The 26,928-nt window shown below is 36.0% G+C and overlaps 1 protein-coding gene across 1 annotated transcript in view; it reads left to right on the top strand.

Annotated features, from left to right (window-relative positions):
- SH3YL1 (SH3 and SYLF domain containing 1) overlaps positions 1-26,452 on the top strand; it is a gene marked incomplete at its 5' end in the record, with an annotated part of 46,666 nt that extends 20,214 nt beyond the window's left edge. The window contains 4 exons of the mRNA XM_082276772.1: positions 539-683; positions 1,358-1,430; positions 2,150-2,206; positions 26,185-26,452. Of these exons, the coding sequence (XP_082132898.1) occupies positions 539-683; positions 1,358-1,430; positions 2,150-2,206; positions 26,185-26,384 (475 nt within the window). The remainder of the gene's footprint in view (positions 1-538; positions 684-1,357; positions 1,431-2,149; positions 2,207-26,184) is intronic.
- Between the last annotated feature and the right edge of the window lie 476 nt (positions 26,453-26,928).

Raw genomic sequence — 26,928 nt, 5'->3', positions numbered from 1 at the left:
AAATGTTTAGGGATTATTTATCTGTGGCAGGTTGACCTTAGCTAGCCACCACATGCCAGCCCAGTTGCTTTGTCACTCCCCCTCCTCAACAGGATGAGAGGAGAAAAAGTATGATTACAAGCTCATAAGTTGGGATAAAGGCAGTGAGATCACTTACCAATTGCTATTTCAGTGAGAAAAACTCCAACTTCATCAAGGGGAAATTAGTTATTTTGAGTTAATAAGAGAATAGGATAATGAGAAATAAGAACAAATCTAGAAAGCAACACCTTTCCCCCCCACACTTTCCATCTTACTGGGCTCAACTTCAATCACAGCTTCTCTACCTCCTCCTCCCAAGTGGTGCAGGAAAATGGGGGCTGTGGTCAGTACTCCAAATTTACAGCTTTGAACTAGTTCTGTCATTTCTCAAAATATGATCAGTAGGAAAAAGGCAGGGCCAGGGATGGAGATAGGGAGCATTTGCACAAAGTGAATTTATCTAGAACTTAAATGGAATAATAGTCAAATACCTGCCATCTTTATTTTTTTGTTCCAGGTTTTATGGGCAGGACATTCGTGCTAGTGCCATCCTGCTTGGTGACGTGCCTTTCCCTGCTCAAGCAAATGATCTTTATGAAATTCTAGCATCCTTCACTGAAGTGTATGAAAATGAAGAGCAAAAAAATAATCCAGGAAAATCTGTAAGGGAACAAAGAAGGGTTTGTGCACTTCTTTTTCATATAGGGTTTCTCTGTTCCTGAGCTGTTTCTAGTCAGTGTTAATGCTGGTGTTCATGTGGCATTTTTAGCTTCTCTATTGGATGACTGAAGGCATAGCACATGTCAGTTACTGCATGTGGAACATTTGTTCAAGTATTTCCCTGCTAGGCTCTTGTGGACAAGAATGTTGCTGGGTTTGCTTTGCATCTTCCAGAATAAAAAAGTATACCCTTGTTTTGTAATTGTGCCGTGTAATTGTTGTGTAATTGTTATCAAATCTGAGGAGATGATTAGGAATGTTTGATCAAGTATTTTTAATCAAGTTAATTGCAAACTGGATACTCTTAGTTTTTCTACTTTTTCTGTCTTCCATTCAAACAATCACATTTATAATGTAATACTTGGACTGCAGAAGATGCTTTCTTACAGATGTTAATCTTACTGATAGACAAAGCATTTACTTTAAGCTTAGTTAAACCCGTTGTGATTTACTTCAGTGTCACTAGTGTTTGGTATGCTTCTTGGGTTCCTACAAGTTCCGCGGAGAAAGTGTAATTAAAATTTTTTTTCAGTGTAACTTGACATACTTCTAGGCTCTGAAGTCACAATCTAGGTCCACATGTGATGCAATGTTTTTAAAAAATTTGTGTATTTAGGTAAATGACCCACCTGCTAGACCATCATCCAGACCAGAGCCACCTAAACCCACTGTTAGACCTACACCACCAGGTGAAAATTTTTGACAATGACTAATTAATTCTCTTCATAAAATCAGAGCATTAAAGCTAATTAGTACTATGCAGTTATTATAGCAGCTGCCTCTATAAAATGTTTTTTAAATGCTCCTCCTTGGACAAACACTGAAAGCCTGTTGATATAGTGCCATGAGTGATAAAGAGTAAAGGATTTGTTTGTTTGTTTTATATTAATAAACCTTTTCTCTCTGACAGATTTGCTATGGAAACAGTGTTTTTATAGTTACAAAATCATGTAATAACTCAAAGGAAATATTTATTTTACTGGACACATAGAAGCCCTATAGTACAATGAAACTTCTTAGTAAACAGAACAGTCCTACTAGAAACTGCTAGTCCTAGTTCTAGAAACTTTTGGTTTCTAGAAATCATAGTTTCTTTTTAGGTTGTCATTATCTTTTAATCATTAGAGATTTTACAGTAGAGCAGAAGAGGCAGAATTTTGGTTCTTTGACAGTTTGTCTTAACAAAGTGCTTTCATTCAAAGTGAGGCTTTACTGTGCAGCTCCTCTTGTTAACTTAATTCTCTAGTGAAGGATATGAGGAAAAGTCCATATTTCTTTCTTCTGCACTGCTCTTTAGTTAACTGCAATCATTTAATACCTGTTGAACTTGTATTAGAGGAGCAGTATACAAGATATAACAATATATGTGAGCATGTCATATAAGCTGCTCCTTTATTGTCTCTTTCAGCTAAAAAGAATACAAACAAACTTTATCCTGAACTTCCCAATGATTATGCATCTGTGGGTAAGTACTAAGCTTACACTTATTTTATTAATACAGTGTAGAATCTGAGAAGCCCTAAAAGTACTTTGAAAGATATGTAAAAATATCTGGCCGCTGATATTTTGCTTTATTGTCCATGTGTTAAAAAGAGATTCACGTCTTGTATGCTCTCCTGAAACTATTTCATAAACATTAATCTTATTCCCTGGCTTTGCATTCTAACGATGATGTTCTTTTCTGAGCAGCCCAAGTTCTTCTATTTTATTCTGTGAGCTTGAAAAATGCACTTGAAATAGTAAAATTGGTTTATGTTACCACCTAAATGAAATTAAAAAGAAAGCTGATACAACAAGCTTCTATCCAAGTCCTTATGCAATGTACTGTAGTTCCTGTTTTAATTTTAAAAGTGCTTCCACAGATCATACCTGATAATGCTGGCATAAACACAGATTTACATTGCTTCTTCAGATTTTTATATTGAAATAACTCCACGTTATACAACTTGTTTGTTGTTCCATTGATTCTGTTATGTTTAAAGCACTTTCAGCTCTAACAGGAGAATCTTACAATCCAGTATTTGCATTCCATATTACATATATATACATATATTAATATGTACTTATATTTTCATGTATGGCATGCTCCACTTGAAAATAAAATTAAACAGTATATCTCTTTTTTACTTCTGCAAATAGAGCTAAAATTGAGCTTGATAATAGATCACAGTGAAAAGTCTATTTCAGGCAAAGAGTAATCAGAGCTTTTCACTAAAAATTAAGATAAATTATGTGTCATTGTTTTTACATTCTTTTTCATATCTTCTCTTCATACACATTCTTGATATGTGTGTCTGTTGAAGGGGCCAACATAGGAGTATCTCAAGCTGAGATGTCAATGTGACTTCTGCAGATCAGAGACTTCCTGAGAATCCAAATTTGTTATTGTATTGTAGGATTTCTATGAGGAAAAGAAGGATGACTCTAGTGGTCTCTACTCGATAGCTGTCATCCAAGAGAGAAGAATTGGTCTTCTGGCCATTAAAACTAAGCTTTCCCAGACTTACAAAAGCCCTGACCAGCTTAGAACAGGTTTATAAAGCTTGCACACATTTGCTGTATTGAGGGGAGTGCTCTTCTATTCAGGTGAAAGTGACAAGGTAAAAATATTCCAGACCCATCTGTTGAATGGCTTTCAAGATTCCTTGAAATCAAAATACAGATTCAATCAGTCTGCTACTGGGGATTTCTAGCAATTTCTAGAAATATACAAGTTTATCTTTGAGGAATGCGAGGGGCGGTAGGATCTTGTCCAAATGATGGCATGGTATACCTTTCTTTGTGTTGCAGATTATATTTCCATAGGTAACAGTTCAAATGCTTTCTGAATCCACAGAAATACTCAGTGTTTCTAGGCTAAAGGTTTTTTCCTATCACTGGGAACAATCAAGGTCGAAGTCAGTTTGCCTGAGTGTTTCAACTACCATAGCCTATGTGCATGTTGATGGGAGGCTGGAAAAGAGTTGCAGTCCCTTTCACAAGGTGTGTGTTAATGCTGGGGAATGAACTAGAAAGAGCCATAAGGCCATACCTCCTGTCAATAATCTGTTTCTGCCTATTTATAGTCCAAATTATTTCAACAGAGCTACCTAGCAGCTATAGCACGTACTAGTTGATCTTTATTGCAGGAGTAGTTGCTGTTACGGATATTCTTCTACAGTGATCTGTAAAAAACATATTCAAAATTTTTTGTGTCTTTCTAATTTAAAAAATACATATAGATAATCAATAGAAGAGTGAATGAATCTTATCTTTAGGAAGCTACATGTTAGGTATAATGGCTGGTGTGGAGTTAGGTTTTGATGTTGAACAACAAGCTTGTCTGGGTTGCAAGTAATAAGGACTTGCCTTTGGTTGGGGAAGGGGCAACCTGGCATTGTGTTACCAGCATTTGGTTTTGCAATAGTTATACAAGCAGTAGAAAGGCTGAAATATTAATTCTTCTCATTACATTAAAGAAGAGCTAGACTTGTAGATGAAACATTTTTAATTATTTTCTGTGTACTTGAATTATGTAGATAAGTAATGTAATATAACCTACTTCAAATGCAAGAAGAAAGATAAATGAAAAACATGATTCTCTAAACTGACAACATGATACTTGAACTCAGATGCAAAGAGATTGTTTTCATGTAACTGAATAATGCTTAAGGTAATACATTTAGTTGTAAAATGAGCTTCATTACTGTTTTAAATGTTTCCAGAAGCTTGGGAATACCACACATTTTATTTAGATGCAGTTTAAAAATTGCACAGGCCTTTTACAATTCTGGGAAGTAAAACCCCAAAACAACCACAGCAAAAAACCGCACCAAACTAACAGCTGATACAGTTATTGTGATTCAGTGAAGTATGAAGTTTCTACACTAGCAGAGATTTTTCTGAAGACTCATTAAATAAAGAAATTTGATTTGCTTATGAGTATGAAAGTTCATGCGTTCTCCTTTACTAGAATTAGGCATTTGCTTCTTCATTTTTCTACTTGTCCCCTCTTTGTTGTAAAATCTACTAAAAGGGCTGACTGCCCTTCCAAAATTTGTCACCACAATCTAGCTTTTCTTTTTCTAGATGAATGATTCTTTGGACTTCTGTACCCCATGATTCTTCAGTGACTACTTGGACATTGTTGACTCAGGAGTTTATTTCATTTGGACAATTTTTTTAGATACATTAAGTTCATAGTTTGTCACACTGGAATATCTAACCCTAGGTATTAGATTTCATTAGTGTTATGATTTCTATGATTTTCTTTTTCTGCTTGGGGTTCTGCCATGGAGCAGCAAGTAACCAAAAAATGTAGATAAATGGTTACTTACCTGCATACCCTCCTAACAGTTTGCTGAATAGTTTACATTTCTGAAAATGTTACAGTGATGTGGTTTCCCAGTTGAACTGGTAGCAGCAGGAGTAGTGATCTGCTAGTAAAAGTTGGACCTGGGTTGAGGTGAATGTTGGTGAGAACTGAATCAATAACAGGCAGTTTGTTCAAATCAGAAGTCAGATATTTTTCACTTTTTCTTCAGCTCAGCTAATCAGAAAAGGATTGTTTCACATGTTTGGAAAAGAATCGCTTGGCATTGCCAAGATGCTAAAGCAATCAGGAAACAGACTTGAGACAGGAGTGGGGATGAAAACGGAAGAAATTCTTTCCTTCCAAGCAGAGTTCTTTCACTATTCATTCACAATGATCAAAATTCACCATGTGCTTGAATTCTTACAATACTGTAAGACAAAATACTCATATTAAAGACAAAAGCAGTTCTTTTGCTAACAGTGTAAGTATTTTATGATATTTTGGAGAAAGTAATGATTCTGTCTGCATTGTTTAAGTGGACATATGATTTGCTCAAGAAACACATAGGAACTTGTGGCTGTGAAACCTAAATATTCAAGGATTTTTTGGTTTTTTAGACTTCTCTCAGAAACAATGTCTTTCATACCTTCCACAAGTATTGAACTAAATATTTGTAAATTTTATCTTGAGAAAAAATTTGCCCTCTTCTTGGATTTTTGAATGCAGTAAATTACCTGCAGCCATTGAACTTTTTAATTATTGTGCATAAAATCAACACAGCCCATCTTGATTACAGTAAAACTAAAAAAACCTTAAAATATTAATTTTGACTCATTTTTTTTTTCAGCAGAAACTTTCACTTTGAAAATAAAATAAAATATTAACAGATTGTTATTGTACCATTAGGCATATATATATATTCTTGCATACTGAAAGAAGTGCTATATCAAGCCTACTGATGAAGATATGGAGGCAGATGAGAAAATTGTCACTGGTTTTAAGAATCTAAAAAAACCCCTTCTTCCTTCAATGACAATTTGAGTGATTTGTCAACCTCATTATTAAAAATTCATGCCTTCTTACATGAATTTGTCTGCAGCTTTTAGACAATATTTGTTGTGGCTTTCTTCACTATATTAAAGAGCCCTTTGCTACCCGGAGGAGATTTTTTTTTGGTCTCCTCTTGTTCTCTTTGAAACATTTATGCTGTAATCAAGCCACTTTTTGGTCTTTCTTCATCTTTCTTTTGATTTCCAAACAGATTGATGAGCTCTTTGTCAAAAATCATTTTCTCTTCCCTCTCCAATTCTAAGTAATATGACAAAGAGCAAATTCTGAGTTGTGAGCTCACTGAGATCAGTAAGATTTGGGCTCCTAAAAGCTCTAATGAATTTGCACTAAACTCCAGTCCTTATCTTTTTTATTATTTATTTATTTATTCATTTATTTATTTTAACCTTCTAGAGCATTACTTATCTATGTTTAAAGCAGTTGAGGTAATATCAACCCTTTTAGATTAGGTGATAAATTCAGTTTATTTAAGTAAATGCATCAGAGATGCTGCTTTTCATGGTTACAGTTCTCCAGGAATCAGGCCTGGCCCACTTCTCTATAATTTCAGAGATGATCTCAGTGTTTCTTTTGGTAATCTATGAATGCCAGATGGTTCAGTAGATCTGTGAAAATCTGCTTCCCAAGAGAATTCCAAGACAGATTTTCATGCCTCTTGAAGTGTATTTTGTCAAGGAAACTTGAGGGTCTGTGTGTGAATTTGCCTTTGTTAGTACCTTGTGGATTTTTTTGTGGCCAGTTTAAAATGTGTTAACTAAGACAACATAATTATATGGACTAAGAAATCATAGACCACTTCTGAAGTAAAAAGCTTTAGAAAAATATTTTTTGCTTGTGATTTCTCCTCTTGTTTTACTTATTTTACTTTCATACCTGTTCTGCAGTTCAGTTTCCATCTGACTTATTTATCTTGTTATTTTTAAGGGTACTACTCTCTAGGATAATATTGGTCAACATTTTCCTTCTTGGAAAAGAAAATATAACCTGGAGCACGGACACCATTTTAGCAGTCTCTGCATTAATTAGTACCTCTGCTTATGTGTGGTGCTGAGCTTTTTTAGCACGGTATAATGAAAAAATGGAATTTTCAGTTAGAACTGCTGAAAGAGAGCATCACTCTATGGGCTTGCAACTTTAAAACAGGCTTGCTTTGGTAAATATGTATTGAAGCAATCCCCTCTATAAATAAATAAATATGTATATATATATATTTTTTTTTTCTCAATTTAGTTTTAACAAAATCTGTACTATTTTGAAACAACTCAGATTAAACTGGAAATCTAACATGCAACTATATTCACTGTGCAGTTCCATGTTTAGAATTGCCCACTGACAAAAAAATTCTAACAACTGTGCTGCAAGGGAAATGTAAGTGTGCCCAAATCTCTTCTCGATGAGTGACTTTTTACTTGGGCATTTTTATTTTAATTAAGACTAAAAGCCATAGCAGGAAAGTAAAAATATTTCATGAGTTTTGAGACCAAAAAAATCAGCTATCTCTGTGGTGTCAGACTAACTTTTTCCCAGTGTAATACCTGAATTTTTGCTTTTCCTTTGTTTTTAAAAAGCATATACATTAAGTCTGCCTTCCTAGGATATTGTCAATATTTCATTATTTGCTTCTTTCTGTCTGTTCTGGGTCAAGATGATTTTAAATGGTTTCATCATTCTGAATTTTCCTTTGCTAACTTGAGTTGTAGTACAACTGAATCAAAAGCTTTTAACTTTTAGTTAAGTAAGATCATAAAATGTTTTTTGTACCTGATATCTGCATAGACCTGGAATGGAGAAGGAATCCAGAACCTCTTGTGTTTAGGGACAGAGGAAAACTCTGTTCACAGTGAGGGGAAATATGCATTTTTCTTTTGAACTGGAAATTAAATCATCCATGAAAACGTGATAAAATCAGATGTGTACGTACTCCTTTAGGTGTTATAGATATGTGCTGTGTATCTGAAACTGGAAAAAAAGCTACTTTTTATTCTTCAGTTTATGAATCTCCTTTTCCAAGAAAGGAGGAGATTTGCTGTAGGATCAAGTAGAACTATGGTAAGTGACACTTTATTGTGCCATAAATTGAGTCTCTCCTGATGGGAGAGGATTTTCTGAAAGTCCTTGCAAGGAGTTTAAAAGATAAAGCAAGACGTCTTCTGTAGTTTCAATGCTTCTAGGTAGTTGTTTATTAAGTCTTACCAGAGAAACTGAGCCACTAGCGTGACCCAGGTACAGCATGGAAAGAGGCAAAGTAAGAGTGAGAGCGAGAAAGCCTAATTATCAAGATTTACACAGCCTTTTAAAGACATTTTAACCAATAGTTGCTAAAAATGTACATTATTTTTACTTTCTTACCAATTATTCAGTAACACGACTAGGAACTGCGGAATTTTCTATCCAATCAATCCAAACTACTTTTACTGCAAAATATGGAGTGGTAGAAGAAGGAGAAGAAGGTTTAGAGAACAACAACAATCCTCCATTTTGATATTTTTTACTCTTATCTATATACTACAAAGAGAAGCCTAAAACCTCTAAATTTTCACCCTGTGACAATCTTACATAGTAGTCTATCACCTAATTCACACCACTGTATTTTCTAGTTGTCTGACTGTTGGTAATTTTTTCCAAGGTTTAAAGCTAAAACAGTGTTGTTCAGGGGGGTAAAAACCCTTAAAAACAGGCAGAGAAATATTCTCGGCACTCTGGGTTCCTACAGTAAGGAGGAACCCTCATCAAGCTGTGCAGTAATCTGTTCCTTCAATACTATAATTTGATGAGAAACTCTAGCAGATTATAAACTATAAAATCAATAAGACAGCTCAGTGTGACAAATAGGTGTTCATTTTAGAAAATTTTTACAAAGTGAGACATATGATATATCTGCCATAATCCTTCATGACATTGTCTACTAATTTGGTAAACTAAAGTATGTGAGGTGGTTTTTTTTTGTTTTAAGAGTTTTTGCTGAGCTTGGTCTATTTTTATGTTTTTCATGGCAAGACTTGTGACATGTTTATATTTAGTTACTAGAAAAATAAAACATCCATCTGGTGGTCCCCCACAGTATTAATTTTCTTGCTATTATGAGCTCTTTCTTAATACTAACCGAACCCAGGAAATCCCAGGAAATTATTTTTGAGACTATTTTTATCCCTGATTCACTTTTACTAGGATTGTACTATTACTATCATGAATGTGGTAAGTCAGATAATCAAGCTGCTTATGGCTTATGTTGTGGCAAGCTGAGAGGAAAATATGCATCATGCAGGCCTTCACTGGTCATACTGAAACAAATAACTGGATGCACATAATCAGCTAACTCAAAATACAACAAGGCACAGAAAGATTGAGGTCAGACATGCTAGAATGAAACTGGGGTCTTTCTGATATATGTATGCATGCGTGGGCAGAGAGCTGTAGTGCTAAGCATGAACCAGATACTCTGGCATGGGTCAAAATATTTTTTTCTTGGCTTTTTTTAGTGGTTTGCAATAAAAATTAGGAAATTAAAGCTAAAGCACAGAAAAATTTAAGTGCAATCTGTGCTTATTTTTTTAAGTGTAAAGCACCACTAAACTGATAATTCTGATTCACAGAATTAAAACATGAGGTTGTTCATACGAACATATAAACGTTAAATAGTATAGATTGAAGTCTTGTCTGAAGCCATTGTAACACACACAGATTAATGGAATATTTCTGGAATACTGGCTTAAAAGGTTGTTTCAAAGCTGTGAACTCCATTAGATAGTATTTTCTTCTTTGTTTTTCAAGCAGTAGGACTACAGCAAGCTTAAATTGCTTTCCTGTCTATTATCCAGAAAAGCCTTTGGGAGTATGGGAGCTTCTGCTTCACTTATAGTACTTGAAGGCAAACAGAAATTTTGACTTCTCAAGGAAGTGATATATATACAGGATTTCTCTCCAGAGTGTGGTGAAATGCCCTGTGCTTGACTGACTTGAGACAAAAGCTAACACTATTGTAAGAAATTCAGGTCCTTTTGCAGTAATGGTGGGCTGATGCTTTACAGATCCATCCTTGTAGCAGGGATGAGAACATCTACCTTATAGTAAATGCTAAGGGAAGACTTTCCTTTCTCTGGGAAATTAATACTTTTCACCCTGATGGAACACCCACTTTAAATGTATTTTCCCATGAGCAGTAAAATTAGGTACCACGGTTCCCCAAAAAGTGGTATGTTCTCTGTCATGGAGGGACCTGGAGTCCTGCATCTACCTTGGCTGTGCTGGTTCAGTGTTACATGATGCAGGTCAGCCAGCTGGATATTGCTGATTGTACCAAGAAGGTCATTCACCTTTTGTAGAAACACTGTCAGTCCCTGAATAAGAAATAGGAGGCCATGGAGAAAGAAATCAATAAGACAGACACTAATGTAAGCTAAACTAGTATGACAAATAGCTGTTGTAGAAATGGTGTAATAATGCTTCTCACTTCTACAAAAAGACACGGTTGCAGGAAACTTCTTACCTTTTCATGAGGAGGTCTGGCAAGGTTTGCATTGAGACTTCTCTGGTTATATTTCATTTGGTTTGTCTTTCTCATTAAAAACTTTATTGCCATATTAGGCAACCTTCAGATATTAATTTTCCAGTTGTTTCTTGAAGAAGCTCAGCTAGAAGTGACCTCTACTCTTGTGGAAAGGAAGTGTTAATTTTTTCATACACAGGGAGACTTGCACCCCTCTTCCCCTTTTTCTCAGTGGTGCATGTTTGTGTTTTTAGCAGCTCCTTTGCTATTTAGCAAGGAAGGTGTCAAAAGAAGATTAAAAACAGGAAAATAGAAAACTCCTATGAAAAAAAAATAGAATGGGAAAATTTGTTCTGGTACACAATTTCAAGTATTGGTCTGTGCCATAAGGTTCAGACTGTGTCTTCTGAACTCCTGCCATTTCTGCCTTTCGTCAGCAAGTACAGAAGGATGAGCCGGAATTTGAGGTTGGGGCAGCAGAGTAAGTTTGGAGACACTTTTGAGGGAAAAATCTGCTTTCGCATTTATTGCACATTGGACAAATTTGAGCCAGTGGCTGAATCCCATCTGCAAGCCTGAATTCATGCTTGAACTAAGGGATGTGATTGCTGTTAGCGTTTTCTTTTGAAAGAGTATCTATAAATCCAGTATTTCACTTGACTTAAAAGCATATGTATGAAGAATACTGTTAATACCATTCCTAAATTTCAACTGAAAATTGTGGTACTGTTTGCTTTTTCCTTTCAAGAGCTTTATCATAACTGACTAGGCTGATATAATGAGTATTCCACAAAGTTTCGTTGTGCTTAGCTGGGAAGTGTAATGTGAACACACCATGGGTCATAATGGCTGTCCAAGATGCTTCATCCATGTGATGGTGGATGTTGCAGGTTGCAGAGTTTGCACTGATCAGATAAGGCTCTAGTTCATGGTTCTGTGCCATTTCTAGCTGTTGCTGAAGCTGTTCTGTAATGAAGAGGGCTATCTACCTTTCTCCTACTGGTTTAAACTGTGGCCAAATGATTGCAGGATTGTGCCATGGGATACTGTAAGTGGAAGTACAATTGCTTGAGTCACCATTTGGCAGATGAGGTGAATATTGATTGAATACCTTTTGAAATTATAAGTTGATGGAGCCTGTGGTATAGGTAGAATTAATAATGGCTGTATTGCTGGTGAAGAAACATAAAATCAACGAGAATTAGTAATTGTTGCAAGAATAAGTCCTAGCATAGATTTCAACAAACCTTATGTCCCTTAGCGTAGCTAAAGTTAACAAGAGTTTTCTATATATTGCAGGTGTTCATATAGTATAAATGTTACCATGGAAGTGCTAGACTTTGTATTAAAACAGGATACTCACTTGTCCCTTTTACAGAAAGCAGTTTCTGAATCTTTCACAATGACTTGAAACTCTTCCTCCTTTTCATCTATATTTTTTCTTGTCAAGATTAATTATTCTTTTCTCATGCTTTCTAGTTCTCTAGCAAAAATACTTTTCTATCTGATTCCTTTGCCTGGTAGTAGTAATGTCTTTCATTTGTTTTATTCTATGAAGTTCATTTTCACTTTGCCTTGAAAACAGGCTTTCTCTTCTTGGTCCGCTGTTTTCCCAACCAGTTTTAAACATTGATAAGGATTGTGAACAGACCTTCAAATGAGGCCTTGTACAATATTATTATTTAGTATGTTTCCATATGAGATACTCTTTGTCTCACGTAATTTTGTTATTTTAACCGTTTTTCTAGCCAGTGCAGAGAAATATGTCTCCATGCAAGGCTGAAAAATAATTTCAATCAGTATTTTACAAAGCATTACCTTAAGAAACTGGCAGAAACTGTATAGAAGTACTGTATTTACTACTCTTTGTTTTTTTCCTGAGACTGGATTGTTTCCCAGACTGGCATAAAAGCTAAGGCTTCTATCAAGTGAACCAGCTTATGTGCCAATAATACCCTTGGCAGAAATTTTGGAGCTGACCATACAGAGATTTGAGAATCAAAGTGCAGAGACAGTGTATTGAGATTGAAATGCTAACTTGGTAATGTGTAGAGGAACATAGAGAAGCTTGTCAAAATAAAAGAGCCCCAGATCATTCCTAAATCATCAGTTTGACCTAAATAAAACAGACCTCAGTTCTTGTAACTGTACTTTTCATAATATGAAGGCAATGCTTAGCATTGCATCTCAGCTTTTGCAGTATGATTGCAGCACAGACATTACTTGCATTAATGTAGTGTTGAGCATGATAAAGCCCTTGACATCCATATGGTTTATTTGACCTTTTCACTTTGAATGAAAATCTAATTGTTTTTTGAAAAGGCAGAAAAATATAAAAAGTAATCAGCAAAAGTACTGTTATGGAATTGACTCTTGCAAGCAGGAGGTAGGGGTTTTTTATATCCTAAATATCAAATACATCCACAGATGCTTAACAAAAAAGGCACTTCTTTAATGCAAAAGCTGAGTGTGCTGAAACAAAGATAGAAAGCATTCCATCAGCAGATGAAGATGATGAGCCAGCATGTTCCCTAGTAGGCCAGAAACTCAAAACCAGCGAAATATGTTTCATACTGATGAGCTAAATTTGCACAGTAACTTAAACTTTAAATATAGTCAAGTCTGTTTCAATCACCAGTTTTGTTTGCTAGACATGACATTGTTCAGTAACGACACAAGTTAGTAATATGGAATCTGCTTTGAAATGGTCAATTTCTAGCTTACATAGAAGAGGTCAAAAATACATAAGCCTTTTCCTGGGTTTTGTGAGTCTCTTACAAAAGTGTGTATAATATCTTCATTCCATGCATACAGATTTGCAGCTGATGATGAACTTTTTATCTGTTGAGGCTTTGTAGCAAAATTGAGGATGTTGTACCTTGTATGGCTAACTTTGCTTTGAATAGTTATTTCCAGCCACCATTTCTTTGTTAACGGAGAAGGAAGTTGTAAAGTTATTCTGAAAATCAACTGGAGGGCTTTGTAACACTGGAAACCTGGACAGTGTACCCAGTTAAGTAATACATAACATCTAGCACTGCAACTAAATCAGAAAATCAGAAAAATCAGAAAATAGGGTTTGCTGAGACAGTCCTCATGGAAGTGGAAGAGGGCTTAACATGTGGTTTTGCTTTCCTTTCAAGAATTTGGGTGTATATTTAATACCGAAACATATTAAAGAGTGTAGTTCCTGGAATGATACAGGCCCTCCTTGATTTTATCCATGTACCTTGAACATATTTTCCAGGTCACTGGAAAAAGGAAAACATTGTATACCTCTTTTAAAAGAGGGGAAAGGAGGGCTCCAGGAACTACACACCTGTCAGTTTCACCTCTGTGCCTGAGAAAATCATAGAACAGATCCTCCTACAAGCTATACTAAAGTACAGGGGGGTGGGGAGGTCATTTGAGAGGCAGCACAGCTTCACAAAGGGCAAGTCCTGCCTGACCAACCCATTCAACTACATCAGTGGACAAGAGAAGGGCTTCAGATGCCATTTATCTGGATTTTGGGTCCCTTCTAACCCAAGCCATTCTTTGATTCTTTGATTTTGAAATTGCCTTAAATCTATGGCTGCTGTAACACAACAGCCTTCAGGTGTTCTAGGTATAGAACAATTCTTTGCCCATACGTGAATGTAGAGTAGAGCAATGCAACTTACACCTTCTCTCCCTCCTGAGAGCATGTTTGTTTAACTGAGCACAAATAGGCATTCGTGGGGCATTTAAAGAGTACTGTTTTACCCCAGTGACAGTGAAGCTCACTTAATGTGAAAAGTCCACCCTCATTTTCTTAGTCTTGAAGAACTAATTATTTGCAGACTTCAATATTGAATTTAAATACTTGAGTTTCTTAAGAAGCTTTTATTCAGAAAGTAGAGAAAAATGAGTGATTTTGTTTACTTGCCCAAAACAAGCCATAATTATTGGCAAAGAAACAGCTAAGGGAAGAGATTATTTGTTCTGAGTGTGATTTGCTGAATATCACATCTCCTGACCTTTGATCAGATGAGCATTATTGGAGATTATTTGGATCAATGATGGCATATGAAATACTTCAAGTATCTGTACAGAATATATCTGATTATAGAAGATTAGTACCTGTAGATATAAAATGTCAAATCTACTGTGCATATTTAGGCCTTCCCAAACATCTGTTCAGTGAGATCTGAGGTTGTTGTTTTGTGTATGCTGAGGGTTTTTTGAGGTGAGTCTACACTTAAAAAACAAAATTTAAAAGACCATTAAGGAAATTAATAGTTTAATTTGAATAGGACATTTGAGATTTCACTTGTAAGGCTGAACAAACACTGGGTTTGTTATTTGTCCAGAAGCAACTAAAATTAAATTTGTAAGAAAGTATACATCTGTTCTGCTCTAGAAGTTGAGATAAACCCCTTTTTTCTTAAGCTAAAAGATGAGAGATGAGAGCTAAGAATATGGAAAATGAGCATACTGGGTAGAGAAAAGAGCTCATCTGTATACTGGTGTGATTCAAGAACTGAAATTATTTTCATGACTTTTAGTATTTAGGATATAGTTAGGCTATTATTTTTCTTTCTAAATGGAAGTTGCTTGAAGATTTTTCTAATAGCCATTAGTATGTGTAATACTTTGTTTCCATATAGGAATTGAAAAGTTAATTTCTTCAGAGCCGCAGTGTATAATACACTACACTGGTTCTTCTTTACTCCATTTTCCCCAGCCCTCACTGGCTGATGTTTTGTCTTCATGAGAAAAAAGCCATGAAATCTTTTAATTTACTGCCCTCTTATTCTCTGTGTAGTAATTCATATGGCACTTTCTTTCAACCTTTCTCTGACTTTCCTTGCTTCATTTTCTTCGTAAGTTTTTAAACAGATCATTTACCACTTTGCCAAGATGCTGCTGTTTTAGGCCTATGTAGGCCTTTAGACATAGTGAATGATAAAGCCTGAGAATAGACATTGCCCAATAAGGACCCAGTAAGTGAATCTCAACATTATAATGTGGTTTATTTCTGCTCATCGTGACATTGTAACTTGCATATCTCAGTAATTTGACTTAACTTTTGTGCCTCCTAGCTGTGACCCTGAGTTCAATATCACCTTTGTGGCTCTGAGCTGCAACTTTGAGCCAAAGCTGACATTACCTAAATTTGTTAGAAACTACTTACAAATGGTAAAGCCTCCAAATTCAGATATCATGAGAACATGGACATGATTGCATTAAACTTCTGCATCCATAAAATATTAAAAATATACATATCCAGTGAACTTAATGCTGTCTTACTCTCCAGGATGCCAGTTTTCAAAAAGTCATATGGAATGAGATTCTGTGTCTGTCATGTTCTTATTACTGCATGTGGTCATAAAGGGGACATTTTGAGGTAGTGTTGTTTCAATATTTCATGACTTTGAAATTTTTCTTTCTTTGTTTACATTCCAGGAAGCAAATGACTCAGTCCTTTTTCATAAAAGATTTACATAATATATGCAAGAGGTTTTTAAATTGGAGGAGATATTCAAACTGGTAGTCACATCCATTGCAAACTATATATTTTCTATTTCAATAACAGAATACTGTTTTCAGTTGCAGTTTTCATCATTTTGATTGCTTTCTAAAATCATGAGTAGAAAAATTAGTTGTAAAAAAAGATTACTCTTTTAATATGTGCATGTAGTAATAAATGTACAATTCTGTACTTTTGTAACTTTATTTCTTTACATATGAGAGTATCTTTTTCTGTGTTTCCAGAGGTGTTCTGTGCAAATTTGAGTGTTACAAAATAAATGAAGTAGTTTCCATTACTTTGTTTCTAAGGAGACACATTTAGTTGCATGCATGTATGCTTTCAGATACTGAAGCAACTGCTTTTAGATTATCAACGGTTCTAGATTGGTTTTAGAATATCAACAAAGTATCTTCAATTGTTTCTTTGTTCTAATTCAGAGTGTGACTCATTACACTTATGATCAAGACTACTATTTATTCATATATTTTGAATTTAAAACTAGTATTCTTTCCTGTTTTAAAACTCTTTACAGCAATTACAAAATATAATAGTGAGATAAGGTGTGAGATCCTTAACTTTAAGGGACTGAACAGCTTTCAAGAAACTGGTATGTTGGGATGATTAGTGGTTTCCTCAAAAACCCAGCACTAAACCTTACATCTTTCTGCCACACCTCCTTCTCAGTTCCCTTCCAATGTTTCTTTGACTATCCCTGATGCAATTCACGTAAGAAATTAAATCTCTTTCTTAGCTGCTCTTCTACATAATGGTTCAGAAATAGACTTAAAATATAATGAAAACCAAGAGGGTAAGTTTAGATATAGTAAAAGGTAGATACTCCCCAGTATGACTGATCATACGTAACCAAGATGTTGGATTTGTCTCATTCTTGAAAAAATGTGCTGTATCACTGAGGCTTTAGTAGTTTCAGCTTCATAATTCTTTAGAGAAAAGAGCAACACAGAATTAGCGTTGTATCAGACAATGTGCCATCCAGTTTCTTTCTCTGTATCAGTGGTCCAGTACATAATTAATGCTTTGACTTCAACCTGATTAATGCTGTTCTTAATTATTTTCTAAATTAATATCAACACGTAAATTTTAGGCTCGTTTCCTTAGTCTCTTTGAAACAGCTGCACCATTTACATCATGTGCTAGTATTTTTTATCATCTTTCTATCTAGTATTTATCAAGGCACTAATCACAAAGACATCTTTATCTTCCCTCTAAACTTTTCATCCCTCTAGTCTTCTGTTTGCTAGTTTCCTTTTTTTTTTTTTTCTTTTTGTAACCTTCAAGTAGGTTCCATTATTGTACACATAGGCTTCTCTCAAAATAACTAATATTAAAAAACCCACTAATATTAAGGCAGTTTATGGAACCAATGACTTTTTGGTGGATTAATGATTACCAAACTAATGAGTAATAACTGTGTTCAGTACTGTATTATGTTGAATTCGAATTTGGTTCTGGGTTTAGAGTTCTGGGATATGGAATACATCCACTCATTTTCAAAATCTGTCTCTCTGTATTTAAGTTTCTTTAAATTATGTACATATTCCCTTATTTTCTTGATCTTTGTTATTAGTTTCTGTAACTTCATTAAGATTCTTCTAAATGGATTTGACCCCTTAGCTCTGTGTTGTATAGCTTCATCACATATTTTACATTTAGCTCAGCCTTCAGCTACAAGAGTGGCTCTACTACATTGCTAATGCTTCTCCTGTTCTTGTACTTCACCTTCCTATGGCTTCCAGTTCCTTCAGTGCTCTCTGCTCTCCTTTCCCTCCCATTTTTCATTTGCTGATTTCTTCATTCATGGTTATCTCAGACCTGTTTAAAACCACATATTAGAAATTGTAGTCCATCCTTCTGTATGTAACCTGCTAGATTAATATACATCTTCTGTTTTATTTGGTAATACTTGTGATCCCTGAATTCTATTGCTGGGCTGTGTCTGTAATTACCTTTACATCTATATTTTGAGTGTGTCACTGAGAAGTCTTCCTTATTCAGCCGTCTATTTTTATGCTAAGTTTTCCCAGCTAGCTGTCCTTTGTCCCTTTTAATTTGCTAGATAACATTTTCTGCAAAGAGCTATTTCTATTTCTCCTTTACTCGGGTATTCTTTTGTCAACTAATTAAGAATTCAAGATAAAAATTGTCAAGTAGAATCTGGAACTTCCTCTTGCTGACCCCTGCAGAGCTCACATGTTCTTCAACTTGAATTTCTTAGAAGTTCTCACTTTCGCTATAGGAGCAATGAGGCCTATAGATGTTCTCTGAATACCATTTTAAAGATGCAGCCTTTTCTTTCTGTCTCCACTTTTGTCCTATTATGATTCAATTATTGCAACATCCTTCTCTTTGACCTTTGCAAATTCAATATTTCTTTACGTTCATCTAGATTCAGTTCTTGCTTCAAAGTTAATTTCCTGCCCTATCATTTTGCTCATCTTTTACATTCCTCCACTGGCTCTCATGTTAAGTATGTCTTTGAGCTCAGACAGAACCTAAAGCACCCCCTGACAGATCCAGCTTTCATCTCAGTCTTGTTAGTATTACAGGTTTAACTTAGTGGTCACCTACCTACTTCGAAGTTGAACTTTAACCATTTCTCTGTCTGCCTTTAGGCATCATCATGGCCCAATGCTGCTGCATTCCCCAAGTCAGAATTTTAGATCTTTAGTTCCTCCTGTCATGAGCCCTAACAGTACTTCAGAAAGCTGTCCCTGTCATTAGTAGTTACCCTGATGCCTTCAGAATTTACTACATGCCATTTCCTTTGCCCACCCTTGCTTTTCATATTCTAATGTATAATATGCTGCATCCAGCAGAAAATGTATCTCTCTGGTTTCTGTAGTCCCTACTCAAATCCCACCTGAAATATAGCTCAATAAACCTTGAGGCTTCTTGAGCTCAAACAGAACCAAAAGCACTCCCTGACAGATCCACCCTTCATTTCAAGGTTTCTTGAAAGCATTATAAAGCAGGAAGGGACTGTAAGACCCCTAGTAACTGAGTGCAGAAGCTGACTAACTGTTACTGTCTGGATTCCATACTATTATTTTAGTTCCACCCTAAAAGCTAGCTTTGACTGTAAAGCAGTAACTCATACAGCTGGGAATAAGCCATAAGACAATTTTTTCTCTTTTCTATTTTTCACTTGTCTTGCAAGGAGCCAGTGTTATGTTTTAGTTCTTAGATCTAGATCTGTCAGTTGAGGAACACAGCAAATGCAGACATACCTGTAAGATACTTACTCTGGCCATTTACTGCCTCACCTCATTTCTGGTATTGCTTGTCCACCAATGAATCTTTCTCTTCAGCCCCTTATTTTACTAAACTCTGATCCAAGTCTTAACAGTAACCCTAGTCACTCTGTCAGTCCTAGACTAAACTGATTTGTGTGCCAGTGCAACTCCCTACAACACACTGAGCCATATGTTGACAAGAAGGCCCTGCCAGGAAGCATCCTCAGAGAGATGTGGGTTCCTACTAGGAGTGCTCCATGCTGGCAGTCCCCCAGCTGGATACAGGCTAGTCAGTGTCTGACAGGAAGTCTGCTCTGTCTGGCCTGACCATCAGATGATGCTGACAATGTGACTTCCATTGGTATCAAACTGGGTTTTGATTACAGCTGTTCCAGTCCAAACTGCCTACAATACAAATTTTCGTACTGCTTTTATACTTTCAGGTAACTTTATTTCAAAAGTCTCTTTGAATTTTTTCACCAAATTGCAGAATGGCTGAGGTTGAAAAGGACCTCTAGATATCATCTGGTCCAACACCCTTGCTCAAGCAGGACTGGGTCTAGACAGCTTTTTTTGGATGAAAACTCTATCACCTCTCTGGACAACCTATTCAGTCACTCTTAGAGCAAAAGAGTGTTTTGTGATGTTCAGACAGCACCTCCTGTGTTTCAGTATCTACCCATTGCCTCTGTCACTGGGTATCACTGGCAAGAGCCTGGCTCCACCCTATTTTCACCATTCCTTCTCATATTTATAGGTACAGATAAGCCTTTTCTTCCCTAGGCTCTCACAGCCTTTCCACATAAGAGAGATGCTCCAGTCCCTTCAGGTTCCACATGGCCCTTTGCTGGATTTTTTCCTGCGTGTCCTTGTTTCTCTTGTACTAAGAAGCTTGCAGGTGCACTCCAGGTGTGACCACACCAGTGCTGAGTAAAGGAGATCACCTCCCTTGACCTGTTGTCAATACTTTGCCTAATGCAACCTGGGATACTGTTTGCCTTCTTTGCATTGCCTCATCTGTAGTTGTTGAGTTAAGCTAATGGTTGTCTTCCTCTTTAACAAGTTTGGTTGGAACCTGATGGCAGTCTTCCTTTTTAATATGACAATTTGGAGCAAACATCCTTCAGGCATTTTAGTGTAACCAATAAATGTATACACTCAGTATTTACACTCACAGTGGTATCTTAGCAGATACCACTTTCTAAGGTGGGCATTAAAATTTCCTATCATTTTTTATTCAGATTTGCAATGGGGCCCAGTAATTGACCTAGTTCTTTAACCTACTTTGGATTCTTTCCTAAACTCTGAATATAAACTCAATACTAGCCCTTTCCAAGCAAAAGCCCATAATGGGTAAAGAACCAATATTTGTCTGTTCACTGCTGCTTACATCTCTCATACTAAACCTATGAGCAATACCTGATCCTTTCAATGCCTCTGAACAGTGTACTAGTTTACTAAACCTTTCTGATACTTGATATGTTTATTTTCAAAAGCACAGATTTTTTCACCTGCCTAATCTGTTAGTTGTTTTCCATCATTTTGTCTGTTTGTTGGTTTTATCTTACTTCTGCACCAACAGGGTCCATGTGGTTGCTTATTTTTCTCGGTCTCCATTTAAACAATGAGACTTGTATTACAGCTTTTCAGTAAGCTGGCGCTTTTTGGTGGAGCTTTTGTGCCTGCACTAACTTCTGTCATCTCTGTTGCTGGAGACTCATCTGACTTGTAACATTCTGTGGCAGTCCATTTACCAAAGGAGATATTTAACAAAGAGTGCATAATATATGGACAGTCAGCAACAAGAACACAGTGGCAGTGATCAGTCCTCTTGATCAGAAGGCTTGTTGGTGGTGACAGTTGAGTCACAGGGCCCTTTTCTGCAAGTTATGTTAGTTCACTTATAGTTCCTATCATGTAGTTTTTCCTGGTTTTGTCTGGGGCAGAGTTAATTTTCCTCTTAGCTGGTAGTGTTAATAGCTAGTAGTGTTGTGTTTTGTATTTAGGATGAGAATAAAGTCGATAATGTGCTGCTGTTTTAGTTGTTGCTGAGCAGGGGTTACCCTAAGTCAAGGACTCAATGGCTTCTCATGCTGCACTGTCAGCAAGTGGGCTGGGGATGCACAAGAGGCTGGGGGGGGGACACAGCTGGACAGCTGACCTCAGCTGGGTTAAGGGATATCCCACAAAGTTATGCTCAGCATATAAACTTGGGGTAAAGCTGCCTGGGGGACCACTGCTTGGGAGCAGTCTGAGCATCATTTTGTTAGTGCTGAGCAATTACTCTTCATTTGCACCACCTGCTTTTCTTGGGTTTTATTTCTCTCTCTTTCTTTTTTATTTTACTTTTCATTACATTTTTTTAAAAAAATATTATTATTTTATTTAAATTATTTAACTGTTCTTATCTCAACCCATGAGTCCATGGGTTTTCTTACTTATAGCCCTCCAGATCTCTTTCGCATCCCACTGAGGGGGGGCAGGGAGTCAGGTGTGTGTGGTACTTAGTCACCATTTGGCATTAAACCATGACATCAGTGCACACATGACCCACAAAATCATGCTAGTTCTCAAATTACTGACAATTAGTGAAACTTGCAAAGTGCACGTTTAGCAATCTCGCCACTAACCTCAAGTACATGAAACTTACTTCAGTTTTATTGCTGTGTCCATGGCCAAAAGCAGCACATCTTCTGCAAGCTGTTCAGCATCAGGCATTTGGTGGCTGGGGGATATATGCATCTCTGCCAGTAAAATTAAGTTTGGGGCCCACAGCTGAACTGTGTTCCAACTATTCTGTGTTCCAACTCAGATTTGGGTTTTGAAAGTCTAATAAGCTTAAGCCAAAATGATTACAAATGACTGTTCTTCTCTGAAAACTAGTCTTAGAAACAGCCTATGGCTTTACTAATATTTTATAAGCTCACATTAGAATAGTGGCTATTTTATTTACTAGTAAATTAAACAGTGTGAAGGCATGGGCCCAAGCACTGTAACTCATTTAGTTATGTGATTGTGTTGTTAGAAAATGCCTTGGCATTATTCTCACCTTCCACTTTCACAAATAATTCCAAGATGTGGTTCAGTTGTTACTCCGGTATAGAAACCAGCAGGCAGTTTGCATGTGGCTTTTCTCTCTGGTCAGTGTTTACTGGTATGTGTGTGGCCAGTCTATGCCAGCTGGCCTCTTAACTGAGTCAGAGAAGTGTAGACAGTGCATCTGTTCTACAGAGACTTTACAGAAAATGCTTTTGTTCTGCGATAAATGTGCCATAATTAAAAATAGTTTTATTCCTCTTTCATTCACTCTGGGGCTGTATTGTAGCACATCCAAGAGGCCATAAATTCACTCTAGCTTATACCCCTCCAAGTCTTTTATCTGTAGCAGTGTTCCTTCACAAAATCTTCAAATCATTTTGGTATGTAAAGATGAATAAAATGAAAGGATATTGTGGTCAGAGAAGTTTGCTGTCAAGCATATGCTATGCCTGTGTATGCTGGAGCATTGAATATATATGTTGGCTACTGTGCTAATTGATCTTCGACCAAAATTGCTATATTTCTGTTTTGATCACCGTGTTTGTGGAAGTGTGGTGTGTGTATTCAAATACCAATAACAAATAAGGATTTTCTACAATGTAGTTTGTTTTTCTTGCAGTGTGCATACTCATGAATCTCAATGATTTTAGTATCATATGCTGTATGTAGCACTGTAGCACCATCTTGTGTGAGCTGCAAATGTGGTTTCTGTATATGCATTCAGCAATCTTCATGTGGAATATAACAATTTTATTTAAAACCCTTTCATATAAAACTGAAATTGGGAAAGGAGAACATGAAATAGATCCTCGTTATAGTCTGTGCAGTAGGTTTCATAATAGTGCATGCATTTAAGATACCTCATTGTTAGGATGATCCATATAAGTATGAAGCATGGGATGCTGAACTCTGGAGGCAAGAAATATGCATTCTGTCTGCTTTGTGCTACAAGACTACATAATAAAAGCACAGAAATTGGAATATTTATGAGAAATAAAAGCAAACAAAACTATAGTATAGGAAAAGACTGCTAGGGAAAATTAAGTAGAAATGGCTATGAAAGAGCTGACAGGAATAAAGCTGAAAAATGCTTTTAAATGATTGCAGGGAGCAAATGGGGCAAGGACACAGAACTGAGTGTTCATATTCAGCTGTCATGCTTTGAGGTTTCTCTGTGTTTGGAAAGATGCACGTGTACAAGGGCAGAAAATGGGAAGAGAAACACATAAAACAATTTTGTTCATATGATAGAGCAAACAATAATTGGAGGCATGGTTGTGGTGCATTGAATATACTTCCTACCCTTTGCTATCTCACACATGGATCTTTTTTCCCACCTTTTCATGCTTTAATTTGTGCCTCGTTTCGTTTTTCTTCCTACTTTTACAGAGCCAATTTCAGAATACTCAGCAGTTTGTGTAAGAGGAATTTCAGTATTATTGCAGGTTCAGCCATGGAGGTGGTAACTACTAGTTACTACCATTGCTATGAGTCCAGCATATCATAGTGGTCCTGACAGCTCTTCTTCTGAATGTAATGAGAAGAAGCTCTCACATCACTTAGCACTTTTAGTCTTCTCTTTTGCTCTGTCAAATATCTAATTTTTCCATATATATTTGGGGAAGTTTTAATTATATAGTAACTCCAGTTCTCTTTGAGTGACTATTCATTTAGGTGATGGAAACACATAGGTTTAAGAACTCAAAGTATAGGAATTTGTTGCATTCACGGTGATGTATAAAAGGAACTTTTACCCGTGTGTACTGCCTGAATGTGGCACAGGGGTAAAACATACCCTTCTTCCTTTTTATATGCAACTGAGTCATAACTATTTTCATGCCATACCACCTAAAGGGCCACAGTATTTTCTGACTATTCTTCAATTAATACTAGGAGTAAAAAGTTGATTTTTTTGCTTTTGTGGGTTTTTCTGCAATTTCCTCAATCAAAATATCTAGCTTCAAACCACACTGTGCATGGGAGCACATCATATCATCCCAAGTGTATCAAATGTTTGAATTCTTGGAGGAAATTCATATAATTGCTAAATATTCAGTCTATCAGGGTTTCAGACGTGACAGTAAAAGAGCTATTTAGAAAAGCTGCATTGCTGCCTTTTTTGGTAGGAGTAACTGATGGAGATATGGACCTGATAATCATGGTTTTATTTTCACATCAAAAAAAATAGTGTTGTGTGGCTTTACATCATGACTATAGATAGCAAGAGAGATTGTGTGATCAAGAAAGACAGCATTTGACTTCTCTGCAATCAAATCTCTCCCAGCTCATGGCCAAATAATTTTGTGTTATTCTTTGATGATTGCTAAAAGTTCAGATCATGAAGAGAAAGCACTGGCCTGTAGAATGAACATATATATTGACAGATGCTGGGGAAAAAAGCCCTGTGCTGTTTATGCGTACATTTGTGGTCCATTGTTCTTCTCTGTCCTCTTTTGGCTACAGTTTGTGTTTATGAGCCTTAAGGAAAAAGAATTTTTCCTCTTTCTTTTGAAATGAAAAAAGCAACCAGAAGAAAAGATCTGTGTCTGTCAGTTGTTGAAGACAGACTCTAAACGTTGTATAAATGCTTCGCTCACCACCCTTTCTAGCTCTGCGCTTGCAATGTGTAGACTAATGAGAGCTTGGATTTCCCCTTTTCCAGCAGTTTTGACAGCAAGAAGGTGCAGCTAATGCTAAAAGCCTTTAATCTTGCATGCTTGAGCATTTTTGCAGCCATCATGTCTATATGAGAAATACATCCTGAAATCTCTCTACCTGACTGTGTAAACATTATTTCCTCTTAACTAATCTTCCATTGCACCTTCCATTTTTCACTTTTAGATTCACTCATGTGAGAGATTTAACTGTTTTCTAAATCAACATTAATCTAATGCAACTACCTCCTGTAACTCAGACAGTTGAAGGAATTGAGAGAAAACATAATTATTATTAAATTGAAGATACTCAGATTAAAAGTTCAGTGGTAATAAACATTGAGATATTGGCTAAAAATTTTCTACAGGAATAGAGGATGGATAATAGTATCCAAGATTTTCATAATTTTAAAACTATTTTAGAAGACTCATGGCATGATTCCAACCCCAGCTGAGGACAAGAGTTATGTAAGAGATTGGTGTAAAGAAAATAAAAGCCATTTGTATATGTGGCCAAAAATACTACTATACAAACCAAGTCATTTCCAGTACATCAAACTGTAATCTATTCCTTCCACTGGCACATTTTGTGTGTTCTGTTTAACGTCTGAGATACACCAAAATCCCAGGTACTGCAAAACCTATGGAACAAGAAGGGAAGTGCTGTGGATATTTTGTATTTTTATATCCTGAGTTTTGATTAAAAAATCAAATTTTCTCCTTTGAATTTTGTACTTTCTATGAAGAAGCTGTCACAAAGAACACAAACAAAACTCAAATCTGAGCAGTGGCTCTGATAGGAGTCGTTCAGGAAACACTCATGCTTTCCTCAACACACGCTTTTGTTGCCACTGTCTCTGACTGTACGAGGCATACAGAAAAATGGCTGATCTTTATTTTGTACAGAGTATAATTTTATTAAATAGACTGTACTATTAGGCTGGAATTAAAATTTCTCTTACCTAAGAATGTAGCAGAAATGGAGGGGATTTTTCATCAGTGGTTTATATGCTCATATAGATTATTTTAGTGTCTTTGTCACCCTTTTCTACTGTCATTTAAGGATATTCTGCTTAAGAACTTAGTGTATGTGCTGACACTAGTAATTTCCTTTTAGTAATTTCCTTTTTATTTAATATCTTTAATTTCAGATAACTCTCGGAGTGATCCAGTAGAAGTGACTGCACTTTATTCATTTGAAGGACAACAGCCAGGTGACTTGACTTTCAAAGCCGGAGACAAAATCACAGTGACAACTAAAACAAATTCCCAATTTGATTGGTGGGAAGGAAGAATAGGAGGAAAAACTGGCATCTTTCCAGCCAATTATGTTGCCATAAGTAACAACTGAATTTGTACAGAATAAAATGTTGAGGCAGTAATATATTTACACTCAAAAATATATTTTAATTTTTCAGATTTTATTAAAATGAGATTTTTGATCAATACTATTCTAACAAAAAAAAAAATTAAATGCTTTGAATGACCATAACTTTCCCCTAAATTTATTTCTTAAGTAAACAGTAGGTGATAGTCAATTTATAAGAGCATTATTTTTGAGAAAGTTGCTCTATAAAAAGTAATCCGATTTGTGTATAGTTTCAATTCTGTCTTAGTATATGGATTAATTTTTCACATGAGGGAAAAAGTTTAGAATTAGACATGCTGAAAAAATGTTGATTTCTATTAAATTGTTATTTATGGTCTCTTTCCATAATAAATGTTCTTAAATTTGCTTCAAATCATGTCTGAGTCAGAGTTCTTTACTTGGTAAATACGGATGTTTTTTCACAGGTATGGCAGATAAAATCCCCTTCATACTTGGTTTTAAAAATCACTCTAGATATTGCAGTTTTTTAGTAACTACTTTAGATCTGGTCTGTAATGTTTCTCAT

This window comes from Coloeus monedula (genome assembly GCF_965178545.1).
Source record: "Coloeus monedula genome assembly, chromosome: 2".
Lineage (NCBI taxonomy): Eukaryota > Metazoa > Chordata > Aves > Passeriformes > Corvidae > Coloeus > Coloeus monedula.
Note: the sequence above shows the minus strand (reverse complement) of the source record. Positions and strands in the feature narration are given on the sequence as shown.